General features: G+C 34.6%; 2 protein-coding genes across 2 annotated transcripts in view; both read left to right on the plus strand.

Annotated features, from left to right (window-relative positions):
* The first annotated feature begins 426 nt into the window (after nt 1-426).
* LOC131934980 (putative ankyrin repeat protein RF_0381) lies at nt 427-1,881 on the plus strand. The gene has a single exon (XM_059291254.1). It carries the CDS (start codon nt 451-453, stop codon nt 1,879-1,881), a length of 1,431 nt encoding a protein of 476 aa, XP_059147237.1. The 5' UTR covers nt 427-450.
* A 6,679-nt stretch (nt 1,882-8,560) lies between these two features.
* Nucleotides 8,561-16,039, plus strand: part of LOC131934984 (uncharacterized) — a 29,214-nt gene continuing 21,735 nt past the window's right edge. Inside the window, exons 1-4 of the mRNA XM_059291260.1 lie at nt 8,561-8,647; nt 10,850-10,987; nt 11,445-11,588; nt 13,687-13,854. Of these exons, the coding sequence (XP_059147243.1) occupies nt 8,593-8,647; nt 10,850-10,987; nt 11,445-11,588; nt 13,687-13,854 (505 nt within the window). The 5' untranslated portion in view covers nt 8,561-8,592. The remainder of the gene's footprint in view (nt 8,648-10,849; nt 10,988-11,444; nt 11,589-13,686; nt 13,855-16,039) is intronic.

Raw genomic sequence — 16,039 nt, forward strand, 5'->3', positions numbered from 1 at the left:
CTTGCAATGGAAGATTGTGAAATTATCAAAACACTTATGAATTCTGGGGCGAGAACTGTGTATGACCACTCCGATATAAACGACCCACTATTTTACGCGATGGAATTTAAAAACAGTTACAATCTTATTGTGTATCTATGTCAACGTGGCGCAGATGTCAACGCGTTTGGGTTTAAGAGAAGCCAAACAGCGTTGATGGTCGCAGCTCAAAAGGGGTTGAGTAGAGTTGTGTCCCTGTTTATCAAACAAGGAGCAAGAATCAACGATGGAGAAATGTTCTCGGCATTGAACTCAGCATTGAAACACGGACGAGTGGAGTGCGCGGAGCTACTTATCCAACATGGAGCTGATGTTAATATAAGAACTGCGCTTTGTCTGACTGTAGAAAGCCAAAAACCTGAGTCCCTTCTAGTGTTGATAAAACATTTCCAGCGTGAAATCAACTCGGAGATGGTTGACGTGGGTAAACAACTGTTACGAGTGGCTGTACAGAAGAAAAACAGAGAGCTGATCAGGCTGCTGGTGCAGTGTGGGGCTGACGTCACTCCCAGCTGCTACAGCATCCAGGCCAAGCTTTGGCTGCCGCCCCACCCCTGCGTGGTGGAGGAGCTGGTCAGTCTCTGTAGCGGTGCTTCAGGCGAGAGATTCTACGGCCGGTCTCTCTTGGAATATCTCCTCAACAACTATCACATCATCACGTATAAATTTCCCAAAGAAAAATTCTTGGATAAAGTTAAATCGATCGTAAAAAACGGGGTAAGTCTTGAGACATTGAACAAGTACGATCATACACCACTAATGAGGTCTGTTATTATTCGGAACCTCCCACAGCTGACCAGGATATTTCTAGAAGCAGGCGCAGACGTCAACAGACAAAACAATGAAGGAAAAACCGCCTTGCATTTTGCGGCAGAATCTGGTTCAGTTAAACTTGTTAACGTTCTGCTTGAATTTAACGCTAACGTTAATCTTCAATGCAGTCTCGGTCGGACACCTTTATCTACAGCTGTCGTTAACGACGATGATAAAATAATCTGTTGTTTGTTGGCCAACGGTGCTGATGTAAATACCGAGGACCACGAGGGGAACACACCTTTACTAATCTCCTGTAGATCCATAAAGAAAAATGTTGACGTCCTGAAGCTACTCGTGAAAGCAGGATCAGACGTTGACCACCAGAACAACGACGGGAGAACGGCCCTAATGCTGGCAGCTGAGCTGCAAGACTTTGACATGGTTCATACGCTGTGTCTATCAGGAGCCGACGTTAACGTCGTTAATTTGACGCGCAACGAAACAGCACTGTCCATTCTCTTCAGTTCCCCTAAACTAGACGAGAGTCAAGATTTAAAATGCATTGACTGTTTAATCCAATATGGATCCAAAAACCTATGTTTAGTTCCTACCCATATTCATAAGTGCATTCTTTACAACAGGGTTAGTTACATAAAGCAGTTAATCTTATATGGTGTAGGCCCTGAAGATGTTGAAATACAACACAACAATGCGAACTCAGCATCCTACCTAGTTCATGTTTCACCCATCCAACTTGCTTTAATGCATGGCAATTCAAACATAGCCCAAATATTCCAACAAATGTGGTTTTTTACCAAATCTGATATTCACATACTCATGAACAATAACTCAAAATTAAGGGAAATTCTTAACGCAAAAGGTTATCTCCCCTGCATAGAGTTTTTAGACATCATAAAACGCCAGCCCCTGTCGTTACAGGAATTGAGTTTCCTTACCGTTTCCCAAGCCGTAGGTTCGGATATCGGCAGGAAACAACGGGTACGTCAGCTCGGGTTTCCACAAGTAGTTCAAAACAAACTTATGTTTGAGGAGGTGGGGGATTTTACTTTTGGTGACGATTCGTGATGGTAGTCAGAATATGAAGAAATAGTAAAAAGCGGGGGCGTCACAGGATTTGGGAATATTCAATACTGTCACCTAAATCTAGCTAGGGTGATGTCACTCTGTTATAAAGTGTAAATCACTTTTCAGATGTTGTGAACAAAATTAAACGATGAAGGCAAATTTTCTCATTCTCATATTAAAAAAAACAAAAAACGGTTAAATATGGTTTCATTTATTCATTAAAATTGAATTTGAGCTAAGTTACATTTACGTCACTTTAAAAAAATATTTTTTCACACTATTGCAGTATTGATTATCAGTGTTGCTTCCACACTTCTTTCTCCAGGCGAGCGGGGGGGGGGGGGGTGCACTTGAAATTTTCGGTTGGGAGGGGGGGGGGACTCAATTTTCCGTGGGAAGGGGGGGGTGACACTAGTAAAAAAATATATTTTCCATAAACATTCTGTTTCGTTCTATTTCTCTCCGTCCCCCCCCCCCTCACCCGAAGAGATGCCTGAAAGAAACTGTATATTAGTAGTAGCAGAATATTCTGATATGCTCAGTATACTGGGCACAAATGCACAGTTGATTTTTGTCTGGGATAGTTTGTTTGAGCTAGCATAAATCAAAGGACGACCTGGTACATTTTGTTCAAATATATAGAATAATAATTGTTTTATACAAGAAAAATAAGATGTTTTCATAAGGTAGCTTTTATGTTTATTCAAATATTATGTTATATGTGCTCAAATTTGATGCTTTTTAAACACTTTTTTAACGATGTTGCGAAAATGTAGCAATAGTATTACAAAACTGATGTCTTCTTATTTTTAAGGGTTTTAAGTGTAAAAATAATTGTATGTCTCAATTTAGCCATTGTTTTTTTTTTTAAATTTGTTTTACATGTTATGTAATTTATATATAACGCTATTTTTTTTTTTAAATCTTAAAAAAATAGAAAATGAATATGTTAAAACTAATTTTCTAAAAGACAAACTATAGGGTCATACATTTAAGACGTCAACAAAAATATGACATTTTAACACCCAACCCCCCTGTTTATGTCTTAGATGGATAACCCTTTACTCTGTATATTTATGATGCCTCTAAGAAATATAATAACAGAAATGATTTGACAAAGCACCGTGTCACTTATTTACTTCAACTATACATATTGTAAAGTTCTGCCGGTCACGTATTTATTGATTAACCTAAATATAATCACCTGTATCAGATTGTTTAATAAACACAAATTTCAATGAATTCGAAACAAACCTGGGAATCCGAATGCAGTTTAAATTTGAAATAAGATTTTCATACAAAAATTGATTCCGATATTTTCTAAATTCTATTTGTTTATTATTCTATTACAACGGTTTTAATGATGGGTGGGGTGAGGGTGGGGGAATATTATTCTATATCGCAATTGAAACGACAGGTATAATTATAACTTGTCTGGGTTTGAAGTAGATATACACGTGGAATGACAAAGTTACCTTTAAAAAAATAAGGTTCACAAATTAAAAACAAACAGCGACTTAGCTCTTAGTTATTAGTTTTTGGAATTTATCTTCTACATAATACTGTCGATACATTATTTTAAAAACAAGCCTTTAGCTAAAATGGATTAGAAAACTAATTCCTAATTATATATTAAATTAAAATTATGAAAAGGACGTGCAACCAGGATTAAAATATCAAACCTTCATTTTAAATGGTGCGTTTTTGTTGGCCCTTTTTGTTCTTGTAATCAGAATTTCACATAACTAGATGTCTATAAGAAATTTATCTCACAATGTCTAGGTAATAAAGCACTTTATGATTCAAGGTTGTCATGAGAGTAAGAGCTAGATGCTGTCATATTAAAGTAATTAGCTGGGTAAAGTTGGCCTGTGACACACAGAACTTAACAGAGTAAAAGCTAGATGCTGTCATATTAAAGTAATTAACTTTGTAAAGTTGGCCTATGACTCACGGAACTCAACTGGAAGTTAAAATATTGTGTGTGTCTATGTGTGTGTGTCTGTGTGTGTCTGTAGGTGTCTTTAGGTGTCTGTGTGTGTCTATGTGTGTGTTTGTCTATATATTTGTGTGTATGTGTGTCTATGTGTGTGTCTATGTGTGTGTGTGTCTGGTTATGTGTGTCGTGTATTCATGTTTACATAGGATCCTGTGGGGAGGCTTAGCGTTGAAATCAGAAGGACGCCAAATGTCGTTAATGACGAGCATTAAACTCACATAACACTTATGTAGAAATCGGAGGGTTTCGTCTTCTTTTTCTTCGTTCTTAATTTTTAAAGTTGGACGGGATTCCCTTCAACCCAATTAAATATTACCTGTCAACTTATTATTCGCAATAAATAAAGCGAGTTCAGTCTGATAACTCCGAATTTAGCCTGCTTTTCTTTTTGGATTTGCTTCCATAGCCTTTATCCAACCAAGAACAGATTATAAGGCAGCAGTTATTTCATTTTGGAGTTGTATCTTCTAGAAAAGTTGCCCCAGTTATTGAGCCTCATCAGCCCGGGTTTTCGAACTCGAGACATGGCCTTTACCGACTCGACCACGCCGTTTTCTAAACTGTGCAATGGTTGCCTACATAACGTTACACACTGAACACACCAGTTTCGTGTAGAAATCGGAGGGTTTTTAAAAAGACCGTTTGTAGAGCTCGTAGTGTCACACAATAAAAACATCATTTCAATCTGCCTATAGGTGCTGTCATAAATCATAAAATCCGATGGCATTAATTTCAAAGTTCGCATAAAGGCATCCATTTATTTATATCGTCCATTTAGTACAGGGGTCTCCAAACTACGGCCCGCGGGCCGGATGCGGCCCGCGATGTCCACTAATCCGGCCCGCGGAGATCTTTTTGTCCATGGAAAAATCGTTTGTCGGTGATGGCTGAGGAACTTTGCCCAGAAAAATCAAAGACATGCCTGGAAGAAACTGGCCCCCGAACTGAAATTTGATATTTAATGCGGCCCTCGGACTGAAAAGTTTGGAGACCCCTGATTTAGTATAATAGAAAAGTTTATCCAGTTAGCAAAACACGCATGGATCTGTGCACTCTTGTACTTATTCTAATCATAACCATCAGTTTCTGAACGGGCTTTGCAAAGCAATTTTCTTATTAAAATTTACCATAATTAATTTTTAACAACTGTTTCAACCACCAACCCGTCTGATTTATGATTTTGTCTGTTGTATTTAATAATAAAAGCCAACTGATAAACTTTAAGTTTGCCTACAAACAATCGACAGGTGATTTTTTTTGTTCCTACAACATTTTGCATTATCCTACTGATGTCACCCATTCAGTTGGTTTCACAAGATTCGAACTGAACCCTCAGCGCTCTGGTGAGACGCGGCAGGGTTACTTAAGATTTTGTTTAGCTACGAGTGCGTATTCAAGATAGTTGTCCAAAATAAAATGTTCGAGTACATTTTTTTTTTCGAACATATGAACTAGTCACGTGAAACAATTAGTAACTTAAAAACAAACCCCATCTTTTCTCCACTGAACAATTCTGTTAGATATAGGTTTCATGCTTTATATTTTCTGTGATATTTAATTGAACTGATACGAAAAGAGTAGTGATTTAAATGCCTGGGCGGGTGTTGAAAACTAAAATAACCAAAATGCTTATTTTTAAACCTAATTCTATAATATTTAGCTTATAGTTATGACTCAAAGAGTTAAGTCTAAAAATAAATAAACCGGGAGTGATCTCCCTTAAACTTTCTCGAATATTCTTATATAAAACAACAGGGCAAGGCAACTTGGGATATTGAAATTATTTTTAATCCATTTTAAACAATTAATTTTTTTAAAATAAAATAAAATCTCGTAGAAAAAAGAATTGCAAACCAAGTGCACGCCAAAAAAATAGTACGGAATATTATTAGTACTTTATAAATTCTCATGCATTTTATCGTTTTATGAGAAATTGGAAATAGCATAAATTACTACTTCCGGTCAACGGAAATTACTCAAAATTTAACAGCAGGCAGAAAATTAGATCTTTTACTTACATGTCAAATTTCATTTATCTATCGGAACTAGTATTCAAGTTATATGCTTGTGAAAAAGCAAAAGTAGAAAAAGTTCCACTTCCGGTTATCGGAAATCGCTGAAAAGTTTATTTGATACGGATCTACGATTTTGATAAAATACTTACATATGAAATTGCATCAGTCTAGCTGTAACGTTACTCAAGTTTTCGTGTTTATAGACACACACACACACAAACACACACAGACATACAGACAAGATTACAAAACTATGTTTTTCCGACTCAAAGAGCTGTAAAACGTCGAGATTTGCAAAAATCTCGATTTTTTTTTTGCACGATTACAAGACTTTCTCTATACTTCGTATGTACGAGAAAGTAAAAAATGGCCGAAAAATAAGCATTTGGTCACTTTGGTATTCATCACCCACCCATGATACCCTTTCGTACGTTTTCGCTTCGCTAGAGGTACTTTTTGGCCCCATATGCGGGTAATAATAGTACAGCTTTGTAAATGTTTTGTCTTAATTACTGTGCTCTTTTTTTAAAAATAATTACGCATTTTAAAATACTAGCCGTCCCGGCCAGGCCCTGCACTGGCATCTCTGAAAAACATATCTGTAAAGGACCATAACTTGTGTGTTTAGTAATCAGCATTTATCAGGCTTTGCCCACCCTAACCACAACCAACCAAAACATACAAAAAACGCAAACATAACACTAACACAAAAAAACACAAACGAAAACACAAAAACAAACGCAAAGACAAACCCAACCACAAACACAAAGAAAACACAAATACTAACGAAATAAAAAAAGCAAACGAAAACAAATCCAAACGCAAACACAAACCCAACCACAATCAAACAACACCAAAACACAACAAAAAAAAGCAAACATAACACAAACGCAAAAACAAACACAAACAAAAACACAAAACAAACACAAACACAATCACAAACACAAAGAAAACACAAACACAAGGAAAAAAAGCAAACGAAAACAAACCCAAACCCAAAGCCAAACACAAACACAAACGATAACCCAAACTCAAACACATAGAAAACACAAACGCAAAGATAAACTCAAAGTGTCCACAGTCTAGCCCTGAGCGCCAAATCGCACTATGACGTCGTGCGGCGTAACCGCCTGATTCAACTTAGTAAACGACTATAGTATCCAACTTATTCATAGTCTTTTGAACTCACTTACGCAAACGTAGGTACCATAGCGTACACGGGAAGGCCCGGGGCGCCAAATAGCACCTTGTCGGGGTACCGGGGGACGCCCGGATTTGATTCACTTAAAGACTAGTAACCTTTCTTATCCATAGTCTACCGCACTGTTTAAAACAAAATTATGCAGCATAGCGCTCACATGATAGCCCAAGGCGCCATATTGAACCGTGCAGGGGCGCCGACGGACGCGCCTGTTTCAATTTAGTGAACAAAATTATAATACTCCAAGCTTATCCGTAAATGGAAAGAAATAAACATATAGGATTTATAGGACCTGGCTTATTAAATTTTATTGATTTAAAAAAACAATTAGTGAACAGTATGATCAGTGTTAAGAATAAATAAAAGGCGGTATTAAAAATACCAACGACATTGCACTTAATCAATCCCCGCTAATTGTGTTTTTTTTTTCTTAACACCAAAACAAAGTAATAAAAAGTAAATTCATTCTTTCCCCGATTTTTTTTAAAGGGAAGTAACTGTGTAGTCAATACATTTCAGACACAATTTTACACATTTTATAAACGTTGATACACTTTTTAAAAATTGTATGTATTGTTCATAATTGAAAATTATTATTTTAAGTATATACAATGAAAATTGTTTTTAAAGACTTTCAATAGTAATTTTTTTACTCATAAATTTAGACCATGAGCATTATAATAATCTAACACCTAAATCCATGCCAGTATCCACGACAAATATTTTACAAACACACATTTTACAAAAATTTTACATACAGAAATGAACTTTATATATTAGATTTTTAGTCCCATTTACAAATAAGATAGCTTCAAAATCAAAATAGCTTCCGACATGAAGTTTCTTTTTTACCATATTTCTTTTTTCCTTAGGGGTACAAATTAACCCCATTTATATATATATATATATATATATATATATATATATATATATATATATATATATATATATATATATATATTTATATATATATTTATATATATATTTATATTTATATTTATATTTATATATATATATATATATAGTGTTCCTTCCTATGTTTTGTTTTCGCCAGTGGGAGTGAAATTTAGTTAATCACATATATATGCTTACATGCTAGCAGGCGGTTTTGTTTTTGTGGAAGCTGATTCTGGTGTTTAACAGTTTATATTGGCAATGCACATCTGCACTTATGTCTATTGTTTGATGTGAGTTTCAATTACAACAGTACTAATTGAAAACATCTGTTTGTGCCATTCATTCTTTTTTTGTACAAGCTAAAATCAATTGATTTAATTGCCTGCTGTAAATTAATTGTAGGTATGTTTTCAAAGCTCATAATTAACACCCTAGCAACATATGGGTTGATGCATGGACGAATCTATACCAATGTGCCACGTATTCTAAATAACATCTCATTATCCGAGCTGTTCTGCATATGGACGAATCAGTATTTGATCTTGTTTGTATAAATATTTTCTTGAACTTCTTTGAAGAACTTGTGCCACACGGAGAAAATGTGGATAGCCAGATTGGAATGTGTCCTCTGCTGTATACTCTTTGCAGCACCAGGTTCATCTTGTTATTTATATACATGTCATAACTTTTATAAATATTTTGTTTATATGCATCTCTTACTAGGAATATTTATTTTTAAAAATGCATAACATTTAAAAATATTTTATTTATATAGGCCTACATTTCTTACTAGCAAAATATATTATTTTAAAAGATTTCATAACTTTTATAAAATACTAGGCATGCTGCCCAGCTTCGCTTAGGCTTTCAAAAACATTGTGAATTTGAATGCTTAATTAATTTGCCCGAGGGTCGGTCTACGACCTCAGGAGTTATGAAGAGGTTCCTACGTGGACACATTTTTTTCGATTTATAGCTCATATCGAGGTCTGTTTTGACCCCCTCATCGTAGACCCTTAGGCCAACCGGCACCGGCCCCGTGTTCTGTTGCCCAAAGGCAAGATCCTGCCAAATTTGAAGCGCCCGCGGCGCCGAGAAGTGCCCGATGTCGGGCACCCGACAACTTTGCATCATATATTATAGAGATTAGCAAATTGCATAGATAAACCAAGACTTCCAAAGTAGTTCCTTTCTTTATAGTCTAAAATAGAATCTCTAGATCTAGATGATCTAGAATCTCTAGATCTAGAATCTCTAGATCTAGAATCCAAATAGATAAAATAATTCTTTAAGTTTAGGCCGAGAAAATCGTATTGCATAGTCTACATTTAATAGCGTACATAGCTCTAAATCATATTTGAATGAAATAGTTCATTTCTTTTTATTCTTAATTCGGAAGATGACGTCATCAGTTTCGTGTTCTTTTTTTAGTGTAAACAATACGCGACGTCATTGTTAAATGCGTTCTTGTCCCAAGTTTAAACACTTTTCCGGTTGCATAAATAAAATTGTTTTTCTACATTCGAATACGCCTTTATGTTTAATTTTTCTTCTTTAAATAAAATTGTGGTTATACATTTAAAACATCTAACATATTATTTTCAACAAAAGTCCGTATAAAGTTCTTCATATATCGCTGCAGTTTCTGACGTGATGTCCGGCGAAAATATTTTGTGGACAGACAGAGAGAGAGAGAGAGAGAGAGAGAGAGAGAGAGAAGTGCGCACGGGGTTTTTTATATATTAGGATTGTTATATATATATATATATATATATATATATATATATATATATATATATATATATATATATATATATATGTTTCTTACTAGCAAAATATATTATTTTTAAGAAATTATTTTTTTTATAAAATATCGTTTTTTATATAAGCTAAAAACTTAGTAGCGTAGTGCATGCCCTATACAACCCCCTATTTTTTTTCTAGTTCTATTGACCAAAACCATAAGGAAAAAGCAAAAACATAGAAAAGAATTTTAGAATTTAATAAAGCAATTAATGTTTTAAATTCGTAAATGCACGATTTTTTTGTTTTCTTGTAAGCTGGTATGATTTCCCTAAGACAGTTCACATATAGTTAAACGAGAAACATTGCGTTGAATGCCATGAGAAAAACACTGACATGACATTCTATTAAAATCATCATAAATATAATAGCAACTGACAATGAGATATACAGATATACATGCCTTGCTGAACTGACACAAGTTTTAAGCTGTTTTAAAATCAAAAGACAGGCAATGTTAAATGGCAGTTAAACTAGGTCTTATTTTCAGGCAAAAATTCCAATAGCGATATATAAGAGAGAAGGCTAATTCGATTATACAAATTAAAGTCAAAAGTTGCTTCTCGAAAGGTTTTGAAGATCACCTGCTCTGTTCTCTAATCTGTACAAATCCTTTACTTAACAATACATCACTAAAAATGTTGTATGTTTCTAAACTTGTCTAAAAGACCACAATTATTTGCAAGAAATCGGTTGGTTATTTCTAACAAACATAAATTCCTGATTAGTCCATAGATAATGTAAATTTAAAAACAATTTAATAATTCGTTACCATTTATTGTTTTCTGTTAATTACATTTCAATTATATCATTTTAAGGCTTTTGTTATATATCTGTTGAGCCTCCTGTCTTGTTTGGTAGACAATACCAACTCTTTTTGCCAGTAAAACTGTGCTTAGATCTGCTTCTTGTATACAAAAACGAAATTTACATACATATGAATTAACTGGAAAACAAGTTTATAGTTAATTCCCAAAAATGGGATTCATTTTATTAGCTTTTAATCAACTCACTCTAGTTATAAAAATCTAGTTAGAAGTTTTTGTTACCTAGTTGTGGAACCTTCTGTCTGGTTTGGTCCAAAGAACGAATTTCTGTGTCATTGTGAAAAGAACCATTGCAACATACATGGGGAGTGCGTGCATGGATCAAAGTGCTCACGGGGATGGTTTGGTCGGACGTGCCAATACTGTAAGCTGTAAATGTTGCTTTTATTAAATAAAGGGTATTTCTCTTTCTGAAAATAATATGATCTTCGATTTTGTGTATTTGCATATATATATATATATATATATATATATATATATATATATATATATATATATATATATATATATATATATAAATATATATATATATATATATATATATATATATATATATATATATATATATATGTATATCTTCTCCTTAAATCTTCTTGTACACTATCATGAAATCAGGAGACTATCTCAAACAACACAAACGAACTTAAGTAATATTTCTTTGACAGTTAATATGTAATAACTTCAACAAAAATAACACACCTACATCAAGTCAACACACCATAAAGTCAAACACCGCACACCCTCAATCTATTAGTCCGCTGAAATGACACACATTTTTTACATCACAGATTAAATTTGCTAACGTAAAAGATATTTTTCAGTTGACATACTTGGTAGTTTTAACAACCAACACACTTTGACTGACGGGGATGATAAAACATGCCTAGGCCCTAATTCGGGAAATGTTAACTTAACGCTCGGAGCAACGTATCCATTTTCCAGTATTCGTTTGGTATATCAAGACGGTGAGTTTTGACAAAATGCTATGTTTTGCAAAGAGTTTTACTTTTACATCTGATTTTTATGAAGACGGTGGTATACAGGCTACTATTCAATGTAAAAAAATAAAACATTAAAGCTTACAAATAAATACTTCAAAAGTTATCCTATTATATCGTCAAAAAATTGCGTAATCAGAAAAGGGCGCACACAGATATTTTTTTCCGTCGCAGTGGGTTTTTTTTTTGCATTTTTCCGTTTCGCATTTTTCCGCTTACCAGTTTGTTGGTGTGGGGTAAAAAAAAACCCACTGTACATTAACATGAAAATACACCTGTGATAAAAAATAAAACAGCGTCGACCAAAACGTTTTATATCCATGCGAAAATGCCCAAGTTCGAATCAAATAAATGTGATTTTTGTCCTTGTTTCAACAAGATATTGATATTGATAATGATAATGATAATGATAATGATAATGATAATGACAATAATAATGATAATGATAATGATAATGATAATGATAATGATAATGATAATGATAATGATAATGATAATGATAATGATAATGATAATGATAATGATAATGATAATGATAATGATAATGATAATGATAATGATAATGATAATGATAATGATAATGATAATGATAATGATAATGATAATGATAATGATAATGATAATGATAATGATAATGATAATGATAATGATAATGATAATGATAATGATAATGATAATGATAATGATAATGATAATGATAATGATAATGATAATGATAATGATAATGATAATGATAATGATAATGATAATGATAATGATAATGATAATGATAATGATAATGATAATGATAATGATAATGATAATGATAATGATAATGATAATGATAATGATAATGATAATGATAATGATAATGATAATGATAATGATAATGATAATGATGATGATGATGATGATGATGATGATGATGATGATGATGATGATGATGATGATGATGATGATGACGATGACGATGACGATGACGATGACGATGACGATGACGATGACGATGACGATGACGATGACGATGACGATGACGATGACGATGACGATGACGATGACGATGACGATGACGATGACGATGACGATGACGATGACGATGACGATGACGATGACGATGACGATGACGATGACGATGACGATGACGATGACGATGACGATGACGATGACGATGACGATGACGATGACGATGACGATGACGATGACGATGACGATGACGATGACGATGACGATGACGATGACGATGACGATGACGATGACGATGACGATGACGATGACGATGACGATGACGATGACGATGACGATGACGATGACGATGACGATGACGATGACGATGACGATAACGATAACGATAACGAAAACGAAAACGAAAACGAAAACGAAAACGAAAACGAAAACGAAAACGAAAACGAAAACGAAAACGAAAACGAAAACGAAAACGAAAACGATGTTGATGTTGATGTTGATGTTGATGTTGATGTTGATGTTGATGTTGATGTTGATGTTGATGTTGATGTTGATGTTGATGTTGATGTTGATGTTGATGTTGATGTTGATGTTGATGTTGATGTTGATGTTGATGTTGATGTTGATGTTGATGTTGATGTTGATGTTGATGTTGATGTTGATGTTGATGTTGATGTTGATGTTGATGTTGATGTTGATGTTGATGTTGATGTTGATGTTGATGTTAATTTAATGTTGATGTTGATGTTGATGTTGATGTTTATGCTGATTTTGATGTTATGTTGATGTTATGTTGATGTTATGTTGATGTTGATGCTATGTTGATGTTGATGTTGTTGTTAATGTTAATGTTGATGTTTATGTTGATACTGGGGTTGAGGTTGCGGTGGAGATTCACGTTATGTTAGTGATTGCGGTTGAGGCTAAGAAGGATTGGGAGGTAGCGGTGTTGATTTAGGTTGAAGTGAATGAAAAGGGAGTGATGAAATGGAGAAATGATGTGGCGAAAGAGGCGTATGTGTGTGTTGAATTTGAGATGTAGATTACGGTTAAAATTCTAAAGGCAAAAAAAAACACAGCTTCGCATTAAGTAAAAAGTTAATAAAATATAATGTTCAATCAGGTATGACATTGAGTAAAGCACCGGACCTGGTTTTAGGATGTGCCACGAAAACATACGCTCTCAACAACCATATTTGGGATTACTTCTGTGAAGACTACGTAACAGTTAACCATGTCGAACTGAAAGGGAAGACACCACACAATTTGTGTTCTGTTTATTTCAGTGGTGGTTTGTGGATATTTTATTTAAAATTTAACTTTTGTAATGGGGTAATTCATAATGACGTCTAGCTTGTTTGACGATTTACTGGTGTCTTCATTAAATGACGTTAAACTCGAAGAGGGGAGGAGGGTCCATAATTTTTTACCGTATGTGATACGGGGGAGGGGGGGGGGGGTTCAAAAAATGTGACATCACACTTTTGCATTATATTAAATCCATATTAGAAAATGAATTTTAGCTGCTATTTTGCGTTTTAGAAAACTGTTTTAATAAACTGTAATAGAAATTGGTTAAAATACTCTATATTGACAGTGTTCTGACACGATTTTGGAAAAATATCGATGCTTTGAGTAAAACAACTGCAGATTTGAGGCGGTAGGGTTGTAGCATGAAGTGTGTCGTCGTTTAGGGGAGGGTCTGGCTTTTTGTAACGATGTGTGACTCAGGCGAGAGGGTGGGAGGTAAAAAACGTCAAAAAAAAGCTTGACGTCATTTGAGGATTACCCTTTTTGAGTTTCCCCCCTCCCCAATATCACACATCTTTACAAAATCCAGAACCCAACATCTAAAAAGACTGAACACTTCAGCCAACATCGCTTAAATCACACACAAAAAAAAACGTTTTGTTTGAGCATGGTGCGACAACATCATCACTTTATTTGCTGAGGTGACGGAAACTGGTGAACTCTACTTCACCTGCCTCTTGTTACGCCTGTCCGAAAGGCAATTTTACCACACACATCCGAAAGGAAGTCACAATTCAGCTTACATGTATTTGTCTTTTAAAAACATAATTCATTTCCATAATATTTTCTCAGCTCGAACCTCTTATGAATAAACTATTTGAAATCAATTAGAACCATTAGCGCTAGTTTTGAATTCTCACAGTACACTTTCTATGTAGGAAAGTTAAACCAAAAAAAGTTAAACACTGATTAGATGTAATTCGATCCTATGCTAGGTAAAATAGTCGCTAAGTCATGGTCATCTCGGCCAGCAAGACACATACTTTTTGGTAAAAACATTTCTTATTTCCTAAATAGGGCCTACTCCCATTTTATATTTTGACGGGAGGCTACTCTTCATATAAAGTAAAATTACGTCAAATAACATTTATCCTATTCCATTACGATGAAACAGTGATTTATATGAAATATTTAAAGCCGGAAATAGTTAAGTAAAATTACTCAATAATTTATTGTGTTTTAATACCTTTTATCGCTAGATCTAGATACATTTATTGTATTCTCGTATAAAAAAAAACTTACAAGCGTATGCTATTGAAAATCGATACCAGCGTTGAATCCTAATAAAAAAAAACACCAAACAGACTTATCTTTAAAGCGATAGCCGACAGGAAATGTCGCTTTTTATTACTTTTTTAATAGCTGACAACAGCATAATTTCCGTATTTTGTGATATTAAGTGTTTATTCTCATATTGTATAATAAAAATTTGTTTTTAGGCATGAAGGTAACAAAAATTTAATTTAAACATTTAAATTCCTTTGTGTATAGCATATATTTAAAAATAAAGCTGGAGTGATATACATTTAACTTTCTCAAATACTATATATAAAAGTAAATGTCAACTCCACTGCAGTCGGGATAATGACATCTTTAAAAAAAGTTTTTAAATACAATTTGTGGATAACGGTGCGGAATATTAGAATTGAAATAGACTACCCGTTATCTAGTTAGATAACTGTGGGTTTCGGGGGGGGGGGGGGGGGTCATCCACAAATGACATCACATCTGTCGGCGTGGTCGAGTCGGTAAAGCTCATGGTTGCTAAACCGAAAAGTCTCGAGTTCGAACCCTCGGGCAGATGAGGCTCGTTAGTTGGGGACAGCCACTCTTCTAGGAGAGACAACTCCAAAATTAAAACAACTGCTGCCTTGTAGTTTGTTCTTGGTTGGACAAAGGCTATGGAAGCAAATCCAAAAAGAAAAGCAGGCTGAAATCGGAGTCAATGGCCTCAATGGCGCATAAACAGTTGACACGTAACGCTTAATTGTGTTGGAGGCGTGGTCGAGTCGGCAAAAAGCTCATAGTTGATAAATTCGAACAAAGTCTCGAGTTCAAACCCACTGGCAGATAAATCTCGATCCCCTTCAACACTAATAATTAAGAACGAAGAAGAAGAAGAAGACTCAGAGGCGTAGCGACTCTTTTTTCGGCGCCCGGGGACA

The sequence above is a fragment of the Physella acuta genome, unplaced genomic scaffold (genome assembly GCF_028476545.2).
Source record: "Physella acuta isolate Inbredline_101_S28 unplaced genomic scaffold, ASM2847654v3 ptg000126l, whole genome shotgun sequence".
Classification (NCBI taxonomy): Eukaryota; Metazoa; Mollusca; class Gastropoda; family Physidae; genus Physella; species Physella acuta.

Coding starts and splice junctions, on each gene's coding strand:
- LOC131934980 (XM_059291254.1), top strand. CDS start 451: ATGGTTGACGTGGGTAAACAACTGTTACGAGTGGCTGTACAGAAGAAA.